Source organism: Ovis canadensis, chromosome 20 (assembly GCF_042477335.2).
Source record: "Ovis canadensis isolate MfBH-ARS-UI-01 breed Bighorn chromosome 20, ARS-UI_OviCan_v2, whole genome shotgun sequence".
Lineage (NCBI taxonomy): Eukaryota > Metazoa > Chordata > Mammalia > Artiodactyla > Bovidae > Ovis > Ovis canadensis.
Window position 1 is genome coordinate 43,280,295 of NC_091264.1, and position 15,526 is coordinate 43,295,820.

Consider the following 15,526-nt stretch of genomic DNA (forward strand, 5'->3'; position numbering starts at 1 on the left):
GCGCTGTGGGCGGTCCAGGGCGGGGCCGGGATCCGGGGCGGCTCCCGGGGTTTGGGTTGTGGGAGGTGCCCTCTCCCCAGTCTCCCCCCCTTCCCCCCGCCCTGTCTCCTCCCGCACCCTCCTTCTTCCCTCCGCCCGGGAGCTTTCCCGGTCCCCGGCGCCGCCTCCTTCCCTCCCGGCTCCCCGCTCCCGCGGCCGCCGCCGCCCCGGGGAAGGAGAGACGGGGGTGGGGTTTGGGGGAGGTGAGACCGAAGGGAGAGACCCTGGCCGGGCTGGAGAGCGGATTCGCCGGGAGGAGGGTCGGGAGGAGGGGAAGGTGGAGCAAGGGAGGAGGGGGGAGCCGGGAGGAGCGGCCGGGCCTGGGGCCTTGAGGCCCGGGAGAGCCGGGGAGCCGGGCCGGCGCGCCGAGGTAAGAGCCAGGGCCCGGGGGAGGCCGGGCTTGGAGAGGGGAGTGCGGGGAAGGAAGCCGGGGGCCGGGGGGCCGGAGGAGAGGAGGAGCGGCGGGGAAGGGAGCCGGGAGCCGCGAGGCGGCCGATCCGGGGAGCGCGGGGCAGCCGGGCTCGGGCGAGCCGCCGGGGCCCGGGGAGAGGAGGAGTCCCGGGAGGGTGGGGGTGCCGAGGGAGGCAGGAGGAGGGTGGGGACAGGCTCTCTCTCCTCCTTTCCCCCCACCCCGCGCCGGGCTCCGCCCCCGCCTCCTCCGCGGGGCGCTCTCCCGGTCCCCGGGCTGAGCCGGGTCGGAGCCCGCGAGGCGACCGGAGGGAGGCCTGGCCGCCTCCCGGGTCCGATCCTCACGGCCGCCTCTCACTCAGATGCTGCTGTTGCTGCTGCTGGCGCCGCTCTTTCTCCGCCCCCCGGGCGCGGGCGGGGCGCAGACCCCCAACGCCACCTCTGAAGGTGCACCCTTCTCCGGCGACCTCGGGCACCCCGCCACCCCACTCCCCCTTTCCTTGCATCCCCCCTACTCTCCCGTCAGCCCTACACGGCATCGGGGCCTGGCAACCCCGTCTGCTCAGCCCCACTTTACTACTCCTGACCTCCTTTCCATCACCCTTCATTATTACCCAGCACCCCCTTTCTCTGCCCCCTATTACTACACTAGGCCACCTTTTGTGACCCGCATTGTTTCCCCGCCCCTCCCCCCCCCCCCCCTTTTCCCGGGCCCACATTGCTACCTCAGTTCCGCTTTTTCCTTGATCCTACATTGCTGCCCGGGTGGCCTTGGAAGACACCCCTCTCCTCTCATCCTCATTCAACCAGATTCTCCTTTAGTCTTTTCTTACCAAACTTATTTGCATATCATACCCTTTCGTGATTTCTTACTTTTCTCCATTACCCCAACCAGCATCCTTCCCTTCCCACTTGTGGGCTCCCCAATTAGCCTTAGCCCTGGCCCATTCCGCTGTGCCCTTTAACCCAGGGCTCCCTACTCCTCCCCTCTCCCACCCTCCAGCACCTCACCCCAGCACCTGTCCTCCACCTGCCCCCTAGACCCCGCCCTACGCACCCCTGCCTCCCACTGCTGACTCTGCCTTTTCCTCCCCCCCCCCCCCCCCCCATCCTTCTCTTTCCCCCTCCCTGTGGACTCACCCCCCAGGTTGCCAGATCATACACCCGCCCTGGGAAGGGGGCATCAGGTACAGGGGCCTGACTCGGGACCAGGTGAAGGCCATCAACTTCCTGCCCGTGGACTATGAGATTGAGTATGTGTGCCGGGGGGAGCGCGAGGTGGTGGGGCCCAAGGTGCGCAAGTGCCTGGCCAACGGCTCCTGGACAGATATGGACACGCCCAGCCGCTGTGGTGAGTAGCTTCCCAAAGCCCCTCCCCTTTTCCAGCCAATTCCTCCTGCCTCAAACTTGGCATCATTGCTGGCAAGTCAGCATTTTAAATCCAGTGTAACTAAATTCACAAGTACATTTATGGAATGACTACTATGTAAGAGGGACTTTGCTGTGTGCAACTGCAGGCAGTAAAGTTAGCAGCCTGCAGGTTTCATTTCATCCTCCCGTCATTAGGCCACTGACCATTTGAGGAAATATCTTGTGAGTTAGTATCTTTGAGGATTACCAGTGGCAGTTTATGCAAAAACGTTCTAAAATGATTTTATCCCATTTGGGAATACCTGTCTCCAGTGGAGAGACCAGTACCCTCCCCCTCCCCCCCCCAATTAACACCCAGTTTAACAGGAGTATAAGCCAACTATAATAAGGCAAATCTGATTGTGCATCTAAAGTTACATACATCTACACATTTCAAAGCCAGACAACCGCCCACTTTGAAGAGATCCCATTTTATGTGCTTATAGCTCCATCTTGGGTTCCTATGATGGAAATGCTGTTTCTTTCTTTTCTGAATGTAGATACTTACAGGATTAAGGGAGGACTGGAAACTAGAGAAGCTATCTTTTTAATACCTGATTTCCTGCAGAGTAGGATGCTTGTGGACTCAAACTCAAAGCTGAGCCCCCTCCCTCTCTCTAAGGGGAAGGAGCCTTGTCCAACTCGCCTCTCTTTATTTTCCTGTCTCCACAGTCCGAATCTGCTCCAAGTCTTATTTGACCCTGGAAAATGGGAAGGTTTTCCTGACGGGTGGGGACCTCCCAGCTCTGGACGGAGCCCGGGTGGATTTCCGATGTGACCCCGACTTTCATCTGGTGGGCAGCTCCCGGAGCATCTGTAGTCAGGGCCAGTGGAGCACCCCCAAGCCCCACTGCCAGGGTGAGGGGAACAGCTGCCTGCATGCAGCGGATGAGGACGCTTGTCAGAGGATGGGAGCGGGGTGGGAATGGATGGTGGGGAAAACAGGGTGCTTTGGGGAGGCAGAGGTGAACGCTCCACTCTTTCCTCCATCCAGTTGCCTCAGACTTCCTCCTGAAGTTCCCCATTTCCACTTTATGCTGAGGGCTTCCTTCCTTTACCTTTCTCTTGTTAATATCTTCCCCATGCTTTCAACCCTTGGGTCTCACATTTTCTTCTTTCCTTGATGAATCTCACCCTCCATCACCCTTCTTAAGATTCAAATACTACAGTTTCCCCCAGCCTCAGTCCCTTTCTGTAAACTTAACATTTCCTATGCATGATCCTCTTCTAGAATTGATCTCTCTCCATTCATTATATGCCTGAATTATTGTAAAGACTCAGCAATAAACCATATGCCATATTTAGAACAATTAATAAGATTGAAAAGAATATCCAGGGTGGCAAATTATCAGGGTAAAAGTCAAAAGACTTCAAAGTGGGGGCAGAATTGTCAGAACATTAAGAACAATCCAGAGATGGGGAAGGAAGAGGACAGTCTTTTTCTATACTTCCCAGACAACCTCCATCATTCCCCAAGGGAATCCGTCTTGTGTCCATCACCTGTTTCTCCATCTGGTTCTGCAAACTTCCCACTTTCCTGGGCTCCCAGATTCTCCCTCTGCAATCTTCTCTCCTGGGATGCAGGCATACCTCCCGCTTCCTCTACCTTTGTAGACCTTCTGCCTTTTGAGATGCTTGGACCTGGCTTTCCTCACTTAAATTATTCTGTTTGTGGTTTACCACTCCATTCTGGGAAGTGGGAGTCCCATCCAGGGATGAATTAACTATGACGCTAACGAAATTTAAGCTCCAGGGTTCCTTACTTACGCAGGCCTGTCCTTGTGCTCCAAGAGAAAAACATAGAGGGTTTAATAATGTGTTCACGTGGTCACAGGGTTTTGTAAAAACTGCCAAAGTAAGATATTTTAACAGCAGTAGCTTCAAGTTAATCGCATTTGTAATTTTTTTTCTCTTAAAGAGAGATCCCCAAATTTTGTAATACTTAGGCTCCACAAAACCAGGATCTGCCCATGTCTTAGCTGTTGGCACTCCTGTCTCATATTCTGTTGTCCTATGAAAAATAAAAGAAGAAAACCACAAATCCTGACCCACAGCCCCACTTGCTCTTATTCCCAGGCACCCTCCCCTCAGAAACGCAGGCTTCTGCTCCCCGCGGTCTTCGGCATGGACAGGTGTGGGAGGGGGCTGGGGATCAGGCCTGGGAAGCCGGGCGCCACTGGTAACTCTTCTCTGATCCCCGTCTTTCCTGCTGCCAGTGAATCGAACGCCACACTCAGGTGAGATCAGAAACCCTCATCGCGTGCACCGCAATCCTTTTACCCCTCACTCTTCACCCTCCACCTCCAGGGATTCTGCCCCTTAGGTTGTGGGTTCTCATCCTGCCCATTCCTCCCCCACCTTCCCCTACTCACCCCAGTCCCCAGTACGCGGCCGGCCCTTTCTTTCCCTACCTGTTTCCAGCCTCCAGTCTCGGTTTTCTGCGAGGCTGCGGTCCCTCCCATCTCCCTGCCTGGAGGCGCCCCCCCTCGGCTCCGCCTCCTCCAGACTCCGCTTCTGCCAAATGGCAGAGCCCCAGCAGGGGGCGGCAGAGTGCTGGGAGACCCGGAGCCTGCACCTCGCCTGCCCCGGTGGGGTTCCTTCCGACCTTCTCTGGAACCTTTCCTGCCTGCCCCCTTCCTAGGATTTCACCTGCTGACCCCATCAGCCAGGCCCACCCATCTCACCCTGCCAGGCCTCACCCTCCCTTGCCTTCAGCGCCTCCCCACATCCTTCCCTTCCCGACGCCCTTTCCCTTCTCTTTCATCTCAGTTCCTTCTCCCACCACCCTTTCTCGGTCCAGACTCTGTCCACCCAGCTCCGTGTTCCCTTGCTCTGTCCCCATCATCCGCACCCCCCACCTCCACGCCCTTTACCCCAGCCTTCCCCTCCCAGCTCTCCCTTTCTCTCCAAAACCGTTCCCATCGCCCTCTCGCCCAGCCCTCAGCCCTTCACCCCGTCTATGCACGCCCCCATTAAGACGCTCAGGCGCCAGCCCCTTTTCTCTCGCGTCCCTCTGTCGTCCTCGCGTCTCCATCCCTCGCCCCTCAGAGCTTCGGGCTCCCGCGGTTCCCTCCGCCCACCCTGCCCTCCGGGCACACCCCTTCCCCTCTTTCCTCCCCCGCGAACGTCCCCTCAGGTTGGGACCCCCCCCTTCCCCGTCGGCCCCCGTCACGCTGGGGGGCGCGGCCGCCCTCCCCTCCCCTCCCCTCCGCCCATTCTGAGGTTCCCTCAGCCGCTCTCGCCTGCGTCCCCGCCCCCTCCCTCCCTCCCCGAGCCGGCCCCCGCCCCCTCCCCGCCGCCGCGCGCCGCCCGTGACGTCAGAGCCCCCTCCCAGCCCTGCCTCTCCCTCCTCCTCCTCCCCTCGGTCGGTCAGTCAGTCCGCGAGGAGAGTCCGCGGCGGCGGCGGCGGTGGCGGGAGCGGGAGCCGTGGGGGCCGTAGGAAGCCAGCCTTCCCTGCTTTCCCGAGACCCTATCTCCCTCCTCCGCACAGAACCAGGGATGGAGGCGCCTCCCCGAGAGCCCCTCAGCAGCCCTCCCCAGGAAAAGTGTCCCCCCTGAGCTCGTCCCCCTCCGCAAGCAGCTCCCAGCCCCCTGCCCGCCCCCTGCCATGGGTCCGGGGGCCCCCTCTCCCGGGGTGGGGTGGCCACTGCAGCTCCTGGTGGTGCTGGCGGCGGGGGTGACTCCGGTGCGGGCCTCCCACTCCCCTCATCTCCCGCGGCCTCACCCGCGGGTCCCTCCGCACCCCTCCTCAGAACGGCGCGCTGTGTACATCGGGGCGCTGTTTCCCATGAGCGGGGGCTGGCCGGGGGGCCAGGCCTGCCAGCCCGCGGTGGAGATGGCGCTGGAGGACGTGAATAGCCGCAGGGACATCCTGCCGGACTATGAGCTCAAGCTCATCCACCACGACAGCAAGGTAGCCCCGGACAGGGGAGTGGGGGGTGGGGGGTGGGGGCTGGGGGAGCAGGGGGCCTGCTGCACGTGCCTTAGTCTGAGTCGCTTCTGCGATTGCCAGGCAGACCCCTCCCATGTGTGACTAGCTGGAGATAGGCGGGGGATGTGGGAGCTTGGGGAGAGTGGCAGAGGCTGGAGGTTCAAGATGAGGGTCTAGAGGTTCGAGGTGGTTAATCACGCTGCAAGGCAGACCCTTCTGTTCTCAGAGACCCCCGGAAGTGCCCAGGTGGGGGGTAGCTGGAGAAACGGTGATGGCTTTAGGGAAGGTGATGGCTTTAGGGAACAAGCCGATCTGGTTCCTCCCGGGAGTAAACTAACCCTGGGTGGGTTGGGGGATGGAGGGAATGGAGCTGGATCAGGGGTTTACATTTACCATGGTAACAAGGTAAATCTTGGCAGCAGGTTGGAGCGGAAGGAATAGGGACCCAATCAGGAAAATGTTGAGGGACTTCAGTGCTCTAGTTTATTTATCACAACAAACAGCACGGAAGCTTGGGTCCCCACCTGACTCTTTCTCATCCCTTCATCTGCAACCCTGTTGTGGATTCCTGGATCGTGGAATTGTTTTGTGGTCTACTGTAGGCGGGAAGGCTAATGGTCAAGAGATGGGCAGAGGCGCTAGGAAAATGAAGGGGATTAAAGGTCTACACAGGAGCCCCCCACAAGAGCATGGGGGTGGCAAGAAGTCAGAATGCAGAGAAGAGAAAGAACAGGAAAGAATGGCAGTGGGGGAGGGGAGCCAGCAAGAGGAGTGGTGACTGCGTGAGACCCTGGGGTGTCTTGTGGAGCTTGGCTCTTGAGTTTGTCTTCCCTGCAGCATTGTGGCCTTTTAAGATGTGAGAAGGGAAATGGAATGTAGGGTTAGGGAGAGGGGGAAGTGGGAGAGGGGGAAAGGCCCAGGGGTAGTAGGGGATAGTTCTGTAAGATTCCTTTCCCGGCCCACCCCCACCACGAATCACTAGGAGTATGGGGGAGAATGTGGCCCAGGCAAGCAAGGTGATTTGGGACCTCAAATCTGTCATTTATCCCAGAAGGCCCCAGAGACTTAAGGGTTTGGGGGAGAGTGAAAGAGCACAGGGGCGGGTGAGCACCTGGTGGTCTTACACCTGGGGTGGACTGGGCATTTATAGTCATTCTTTGGAACAGCAGTGTACACCTAGAAATACCTGTGTGAGGGAGGAGGGGGCAGAGGTGGAGCTGAAGATGGGATGCTTGAGTAGGAGAGGGTACAAGGACTCTTCTGGAACTTTGAATCACTTCTGACACTTTCACAGTGATTCTCAGACTTCAGTGTACCTAAGCCTCACCAGAGAAGTTTGTTAAGAATCCAGATCCTAACTCCTCAGTCAGGGATGAGTCCCAAGGGTCTGCATTTTCACCAATAAAAATCTTATGTGGCTAACCCCAGGATGCCTATAGGAAGGGTAGCAGGACACAGGAAAAGAACTAGTTAGTGTAGGAGAGGCAGGATGAGAAAGAGGGTCAGATCCCATGGAGGAGTCAGTTTAGAAGAGTGGTAATTGGCTATGGGAGTGGGAATCTGGGGAGAGGGACAAGGAGGGATGGGTGCAGGCTTTAGGATAAGGGATCGTAGGGAGCTAGGGGAGCCCTGGGTGTGAGCTCCAACTCATCCACCATGACAGGTGATTCCCTGGAGGTGTTGGGGAGCAGATGGGGACCTGAGAGAAGGGAGATGGAGGAGAAAATAGCAGAGGCGGCGAGGGGGAGATGAAAAGGCAGACAAACTGGAATGTGTCGTTTCCTGCCTGCAAATCTGGATCCTTGCTCCTTGGGAGAGAGAGGAAAGGAGAGAGAGGAAGACAGATCTGGTCTATTGGGGAGAGGGTGAGAATCATGTGGCCAAGGGAGTGTGCAGTGATGGAATAGAGTGTGGAAGGGGGAAGGAGTGCAAAAGAAGGTAGGGAAGGAAACAGGAAAGACATTAGGGTCCTGTACATTGCCCTGTTTGTCCATATCTTATGTGGCCATATCTTATATGGCCTCATGGTTCCTAATAACCTCCCCTCAGACAAGAAAGGAAGGACCACTGAGGACCCTTGGGAGAAGCTGGGGGCAGGGATCTGGAGTGATAAATGCAGGAAGCTGGGACGTGAGGATGGTAAAGATACACAAAGATGTGCAAGTGGGAGGAATGCAGAACCTTCAAAACACGCAGTTGAGCAGGCACTGAGCGCTGCCCTTAGCAGGGGTAGGCCTGGGTGGGCAGCAGGGTGTTGGTTCTATGGGCCAGCCTCCCCCTGACTCCCCCTTCTCCAGCTTCCCACCGTGTCCCAAATGTCAGGCCTCAGTGGGAAGTGAGCAGGCCCTAGGGGGCCTTCTTTATTTCCTTCTACTTGCCCTGCCCTCCATCACCCTCCCCAGTCCACTGTGCCTCCTGTCTGTCCCCTCTGGCCTGGCTCCCCACTGGCTTCCATTTCTTCTCCCCTTCCTTTGGGGCTCCAGCAGCTTCTGAAATGTCATATTTCAGCAGGAGGGGAACAGGCAGTGGGAGCCCCACGGCTGGCTGTTCCTCCCCCCACTTCCCCTCCGCCCCTCAAGCTCTCTGCATTGTTTACTTTCCCAGCTCTGTCCCTCTCTTGCAGGCACCCCTGAAAGCATCTGGTTTCTCAGGCATCCCATTCTATTTATTCTCCCCAGCTCTTCCCTCATCCTTGTTTCTCCCCACCCGCTTCTGCCCCTGAATGTCTTTTTTCCCAGTGCACCCGCCAAATGTCAGAGCCCAGCAGGAGGGCATGAATCCACTGAGCCAGGACCCCCTGGGGGTCTGTCCCTGTTCTCTCCTGTTTGTGTGTCTCTAGCCCTGAAAAGAGAAGAGGGAGGAAAAAAAAAAAAAAAACTAGCAGGTGGGAGAGGGAGTTTGCAGAGGTGAGGGAGGACTTTTCATAATATGGCTTTCAAGAGGCTGTCTGGGGACTTGGGGAAAATTTATTCATATTCCTGCAGACTCTTTTCTACTCACAGGTGTTTGGAGCATAGAAACCTAAGGAAAAAGGGAGGGAGGGGTCGTCGAGGGAAGGTGGGCTAGGGGGTGTCTGAGGATGCTCTGAGAGGAGGGAAGGCAGTGTTTGCATGCACACTGGCAGAGGGCGTGCAGGAGAGGGTGTGGGTAAGGTGCCAGGTGGGAGGCAGAGAAGGGTGTTTCACGAATGAGGGGAAAGGAGACTCAGGAAAGAGAAGAAATGGGGATAATGAGAAAAGAGATTGAGCAGGGGGATGGGTAACTAGGCAAGTGACTAGGTTGTTGGAGAAAAGAAGAGAGTAGGAGTTGCAGGGAGGGGAGGAGCCCTGGGGGAGCTTCCCATCACCCCCTCCATCCTCGCCCTCGTGCAGTGTGACCCAGGCCAAGCCACCAAGTACCTGTATGAGCTGCTCTACAACGACCCCATCAAGATCATCCTTATGCCTGGCTGCAGCTCTGTCTCCACGCTCGTGGCTGAGGCTGCCAGGATGTGGAACCTCATTGTGGTATGCGGGGCCCTGAGGGCCAGAAGGTGGGGCTGTCCCCTCTTGGGCCATTTACAAAAGAGGGGGGTGTATTGAGGACCACAGTGGCCATGCTTCCAACATCAGAGTTCTTTGGAGAACTGAGCTAGTTGGCCTGCTAGCAGCAGTGGTCTGACAGGGCTGCAGCTGACCTGCTCACCATCAGAAGGAATGGAAGGCAGATGAATGAAAGGGTACCCTGAGGGAGGGGGCTTTTGAGAATCACTTTCCCTTGGGCAGAAGTAGGGAAGCTTGGCGAGAGTGAGGGAGAGAAGCCCAGAGGCAGGGAAGGGTGGAAGGAGCTCTCTTAGTGAGGCTGCCAGGAACACACTGGGGCAGAAGGCTGTCCCTCCTCTCGTAGCTTTCCTACGGCTCCAGCTCACCAGCTCTGTCGAACCGACAACGCTTTCCTACCTTCTTCCGAACTCACCCATCGGCTACACTCCACAATCCCACCCGGGTGAAACTCTTCGAGAAGTGGGGCTGGAAGAAGATCGCCACCATCCAGCAGACCACTGAAGTCTTCACCTCGGTGAGGATGGATGGGGTGATGGGGGCCTGGGCTCAAATCCCAGCCCAGAGGGATGCGACACGGGATTCCTTCTGGGGCGAAGACCTTGGTTCTTTATCAAGAGAGGACACATTCTAAGTGGGTTAAGTGCATGTTCTTCCTGTAACCAGAGGAGTAAACCAGCTGGGTTTTCAGGACCCTCTCCAACTTTTTGATTTTAGGTCTTTAATTTTTCCCTGCTTTGATGCTCTATCCCCCAGACAGATAGATTCCAAGCAACCCAGTTCTATTAAGTAGGTTCATTTTAAAGTTGAAATAAGATGAGGGAGAGAATATGAAACTAGAACCTGGGGAGGTAGTAGATTCCAGAGGCACTCCAGGGGAGGTGGTGGGCGTGTGTGATGGGAAGAGAGGGAATAGAGAGAGAGCCAGGGGGGAGAGAGGCAGACAGACACAGGCATGCACATGGCTGGTAATTGACGCGGAGGTGTAGACGGAGGTGCAGACGTGCAAGGAGAGGTGGAGGGGGAAAAGGGAGACTTGAGGGGGGTAGAAAGGAAATACCTGGCTCTTTACCCGAAGAAGGCAGTCTGCTCCCTCTCTTTAATTCTATTCTTTGGGTCCTCTATTCACTCTCGTGTTCGGTGACTCTTTAATCCTCCCCCAACCTTCTCAGTGATTCAGGACATTCTCTGATCCTTTTGTCTATCTGCCCACTTGCCTCTTGAGGTTGACATCATCCTGCCTAGACCAGACCCTGCCTTGTCTTTTCCTGGTTCTTCTATTTTCCTTTCCCCAATTTTTGCTGTCAGGCAGGGGTGAGGTGATGGGGTGACTTCCCTGGACTCAGAGCCTCAGGAGGGATTCACCAAGCACCTTCCCAGTAGGGAGCCATGTCCTAAAACCCCAGAAGCTCTCCTTCAAACTCTTCCCACAGGGGACAGAGCTGTTGGTTGAGAACCGCTCTTCCTTTGTTCTGAGTATGTGGTCCCCAGGTGACACCTCCAGGATTTACTCCATTGTGCACCCTGTGCTTTCTCTGTTCCTCATCCCCTCCCAAGACTCTGGACGACCTGGAGGAGCGGGTTAAGGAGGCTGGAATTGAGATTACCTTTCGTCAGAGTTTCTTCTCGGATCCAGCTGTGCCCGTCAAAAACCTTAAGGTGGGCTGGTGGAGGCTGGTGGGCCCAGCCTGTAAGGGTCTGGGTGGGGGGAATAGTGGTGGGTGGGAAAAGAGGCCGACAGAGATGGGTTGGATATTTTTTTTTTTTTGGTATTGAAATATAATTGACACACAATGTTGTATAAATTTAAGAAGTGCCGTGTGTTGATTTGATACATTAATCTATTGCAATTTGATTACCATCATAGCGTTAGCTAACACCTGCATCAAGTCACATAATTTTGATTCTTTGAGGCAGAAGCATCTCCTGGGGAAGGTTAGCTTCATCCTGTAGTTGACATTTATCCACTACTCATCGAACAGAACCCTGCACTGAGTGCCTTGGGACAGGAAGTCAAAGCTGTGAAACTGCTTGCCTTGGTCCCTTCCTGCATCCCTCAGGAGCTCTGTTCTCTCTCCATTCCATAGCGCCAGGATGCCCGGATCATCGTGGGACTTTTCTACGAGACTGAAGCCCGGAAAGTTTTTTGTGAGGTGGAGTTGGAATCTGAGAAAGGAGGGGCACTGGGTGGGCTCTTTGCCTTGGGTGTCTCTTGGGCTCTCCTCCTTGCCTCTCTGAGCAAATGATTGAAGGATAGGATTAGTATGAAATTCCTGTCTGTTGGCTCTGACTCCACATCTTGGCCTCTCCCACACGTGACACTCTCTCCAGGTCTCATTTTCCTATCACTTTGTGTTTCCAGAGGAGCCGGAAGAATCTCATCTTTCCTGTCTGGCTGGAAATGGCCATTCAGAAATAGAGGCTGGGAGACACTTAGAAGGAGAAGTAGTTGAACCTTCCCTATTATCCCCAGACTTGTAGATTTGTCTTTTCAACGCTCTGCTTTTCTCTGAATCCGAAGAGGCTGAATAGTGTCATGTCAGATAAGACAAAGAAACGAAACGAAGACCCAGCCCCACTCCTCCTCTGCACTCAGGTGTACAAGGAGCGGCTCTTTGGGAAGAAGTACGTCTGGTTCCTCATCGGGTGGTATGCTGACAATTGGTTCAAGATCTATGACCCGTCCATCAACTGCACAGTTGACGAGATGACCGAGGCGGTGGAGGGCCACATCACCACTGAGATCGTCATGTTGAACCCGGCCAACACTCGCAGCATTTCCAACATGGTGAGTGTGTGAGGACTTAGAAGGTGGCCTCTGGGCAGGAGGAAGGGACTGAGGGAATCTCTTAGGTGGGGAGCAGGTATGGGGCTTGGAGGTTTAGGAGGGCAAGGGGCCTCTGCTCACCCTCAACTTGTGCATCGTGTTTCCTATGGATTCCATTTCTGCCGTGACTTCCTTGGGCAGGAAAGAGGGACTGAAGAGAGAGTGGTACATTCAGTGGGCCCCTGATGAATTGCAGGGCTGTTACCATGGAAACAAGGAGCAGTTGGCAAGAAGTCAAATGAGGGAGAGGTATTAATGACAATATAGATGCTGCATCTGCCAGCACACCTTTGTAGGAGCGCTGTTCTGGGCAAAAATTCATTTCATTTTCTTGGAGACTTCAGAATACTTTAGAGTTGCTTAGTATTCACTCTTGATTGATACTCAATTAGCTTGGCTCCTGATGCTTTTTAAAAAATGATTTTCTTTTAGAATTTTAAATGCAGAAGGGATTTTTGAAATCAGTTAGCCACAGATAGCTGGTTATTGATGGACCTTGGGCTAAAAGACACACTGGTTGATGTGGGAACCAGCCTAGAGGTGAGGGGCACAAGTGGGTAGGGTGTGGTGTGGCAGGGAGCCTCCTTTCTGGTTCAGGACTGTACTAAAGAGTATGAGAATCTTGGCTGAGCTTGATAGGGAAACCTATATGTCTGCTTATTATTCAGGTATAGCCCCAGATCTGGAATACCTGCCTTGGAGAACATTCTAGGAGAGCGTGAATGACTGTAAAACCACATGAATATCTTATTTATTTTTTGGCCACGCTACGAGGCATGTAGGATCTTAATTCCTGGATGAGGGATTGAACCCATGCCCCTTGCATCAGAAGTGTGGAATCTTAACCCCTGGACTACCATGGAAGTCCTGAGAATATCTTATTTTTAAAATGCTGTAGTAATAATCATTTTTATATAGTAAACCAGGAGCTTAGACACATGATTTCAGTGACGCTCATAGTGATATTCTGATGTAGATTTTTCATTTCTATCTTATAGACAAGAAATTGAGACTCAGAGAGGTTAAGTGATTTATCACAGGTCACCAGCTGCTGAGTGGTGAAGCTGGAATTGAATTCTAGTTGAATCTAACTCTAAACCATCTGCTTTGTCACCTCCCATGGAAAACCTTGAAGTCTCACTAAAAAGCTTGCCCTTAAATCAGCTAACACTGTTTAGCAGATGACAGTTCTTGAGCAAGAGAGAGATAAGATTGAGGAAGTTTATTCTGGCAGTGGATTGTGATGTAAGGGTCAGTTGCCATGTGTACTTTAATCATGGATACTGTCCTATGGCATATTCAAGGGATCTTCATTGAAAAATTATGATAGAAAAATTCTGCCAGGTTGTTTCCATGTAGATCACCTGAGAGGTGAGTTGTCCTGAGACTCTAGGGAAGTAAAGGAGGTGGTAACTGAAGCCAGAAAAGCTGGTTGGTGCCCTGAACCCAGGACCTGCCAATAGTGCCTTCTGCCCCTCTGCCCTGATAGGAAACAGGGATTTGGATGGGGTATATAGGCCCCTGGGCTTTTGAGTTGGAGGATCTCTTTCTGACTCTTGGTCTCTAGAGAAAGATGGTGCCTGCCTTTGAGATCTAGAGGTATTGCTAGGCCTGCTTGGGAGCCTAAAATGCCAGATGAAAAGGCCAAGATTTTTCAGAGTGTAGAAGCCATCTTAATAATTAACTAGACACGAGGTTACAGATGGATCAGATAGGACCAAGAGAAGTGGATCAGAAGCAAGGATGGAGCCTATGACTCAGAACCGAGTAAATTTAGAAGAGAAGCAGAGTTGCCTTCTCTCTGTAAGGAAGGCCTTACATTTAGATCAATAGTTCTCAAACTTTAGCCTGTATCAGAACCATGACTGGGCTCTTTCCTTGGAAGTTTCAATTCAGTGGGTCTGAAGTGGGACTGGAACTTAATACATTTCAACAAGTTCCCTGGGATGTTGATGCTACTGGTCTGGGGACCACACTGTTTTTCAGAGGTTGCAATATTTAGGGGAAGTTTTGGTTGTCACAACTGATTTCTAATGAGTTGGCCAGGAATACTTCTTTTTTTTTTTTTTTTTTAGGAATACTTCTTTTTAAAAAATATTTGTTTGGCTGTGTTGGGTCTTAGCTGTGGCATTCAAGCTCTTAGTTGTGGCATGTGAGGTCTAGTTCCCTGACCAGGGATTGATCCCCAGCCCCCTGTATTGGGAATGTGGAGTCTTAGCCGTTGGACCACCAGAGAAGTCCCCAGGAATACTTCTAAATAACTTACAATGCAAAGGATCATCCCCACAACAAATGATTATCCTGCTCAACATGTCAGTAGTGCAGAGACTGAGAAATTCTGGTTTAGAGAAAAAGTTTTTAGGAGCCATACATGGGAGAGTGGATTAGAGTGGTTTTGGAAAAAAACAGCTCCAGGATGGAGCCGTACTAGAGCTCAGGTATGAGGCAGTATACCTGGGGATAAGATATGGGGACGTCTCTGGCATTGCAGCGGTTAAGACTCCATGCTTCCAGTGCAGGGCGGGAGGGTTCGATACCTGGTCAGGAAAATAATATCCAACATGCCTCCAGGAGCGGCCAACAAATAAAAAATAAATAAATAAATAATTTTAAAAAGAGTCTGGAAAATTAAAAAAAAGATTGTCAGTAAATTCTGGTTGGGATAGAGAAGTTGGGTACAATAGAAAATAAAAATCTACCTCAGGATATACATTTTAGATCACCATTGTACATCTATTCTCACATATAGAGACTGCTGCCAACAGGGCTGTTAAAAATTTAGGATCATACATTGGTACTTGGGTAATCTATTAATAGTTCACTAATTTCTATGGGTTTTGCAGAATTTTTGTTCTTGTTGTTATCTTTAAGTTGCCTTATAACATTTCTATTTGAAAATGTATAGCCATCATTGCTGACCCAAAGGGGAGAGACTTTTTGGTAATTTTAGTCCTGCCTGGGGGCAATGGTGCTCCCCGTATCCAAGTGTGTTAGTGGTGGTGACCTGAAGCCAGGGGGGTATGAAGATCATGAGAGTGTCATGCAGAGCAGATGATTCCCTTCCTGTCTGAGTGATTTTTGGATGCAGGGTTTACTTTGAACTGAAGGCTGGATGAGCTTGGAGGCTGACAGGTTGCTCAGGCTAGTTGCTATCTGCTGAGCAGGTGCTATTGGAGAGAGATATTCCAGTTTACAGGGTAGCTGGAAGCGACTGGACTTTGAACGGATTGGAATCCTGGCTCAGCCATGTGCTGGCAGCATACCTTCAAGCAGGTGAAACTGTGTTCTGTGTCTCAGGTTCCTTGTCACTTACTAAAATGAGCATATATAGTATTTACCTCATTGGGTTATCTGAGGATTAAATAAGTTGAT

At 53.2% G+C, this 15,526-nt stretch overlaps 1 protein-coding gene across 1 annotated transcript in view; it reads left to right on the forward strand.

Annotated features, from left to right (window-relative positions):
* The first annotated feature begins 220 nt into the window (after positions 1 to 220).
* GABBR1 (gamma-aminobutyric acid type B receptor subunit 1) overlaps positions 221 to 15,526 on the forward strand; it is a 29,487-nt gene continuing 14,181 nt past the window's right edge. The window contains exons 1-11 of the mRNA XM_069564365.1: positions 221 to 409; positions 810 to 894; positions 1,595 to 1,798; positions 2,530 to 2,715; positions 4,074 to 4,094; positions 5,610 to 5,770; positions 9,160 to 9,294; positions 9,674 to 9,844; positions 10,885 to 10,986; positions 11,415 to 11,480; positions 11,924 to 12,115. Of these exons, the coding sequence (XP_069420466.1) occupies positions 810 to 894; positions 1,595 to 1,798; positions 2,530 to 2,715; positions 4,074 to 4,094; positions 5,610 to 5,770; positions 9,160 to 9,294; positions 9,674 to 9,844; positions 10,885 to 10,986; positions 11,415 to 11,480; positions 11,924 to 12,115 (1,323 nt within the window). The 5' untranslated portion in view covers positions 221 to 409. The remainder of the gene's footprint in view (positions 410 to 809; positions 895 to 1,594; positions 1,799 to 2,529; positions 2,716 to 4,073; positions 4,095 to 5,609; positions 5,771 to 9,159; positions 9,295 to 9,673; positions 9,845 to 10,884; positions 10,987 to 11,414; positions 11,481 to 11,923; positions 12,116 to 15,526) is intronic.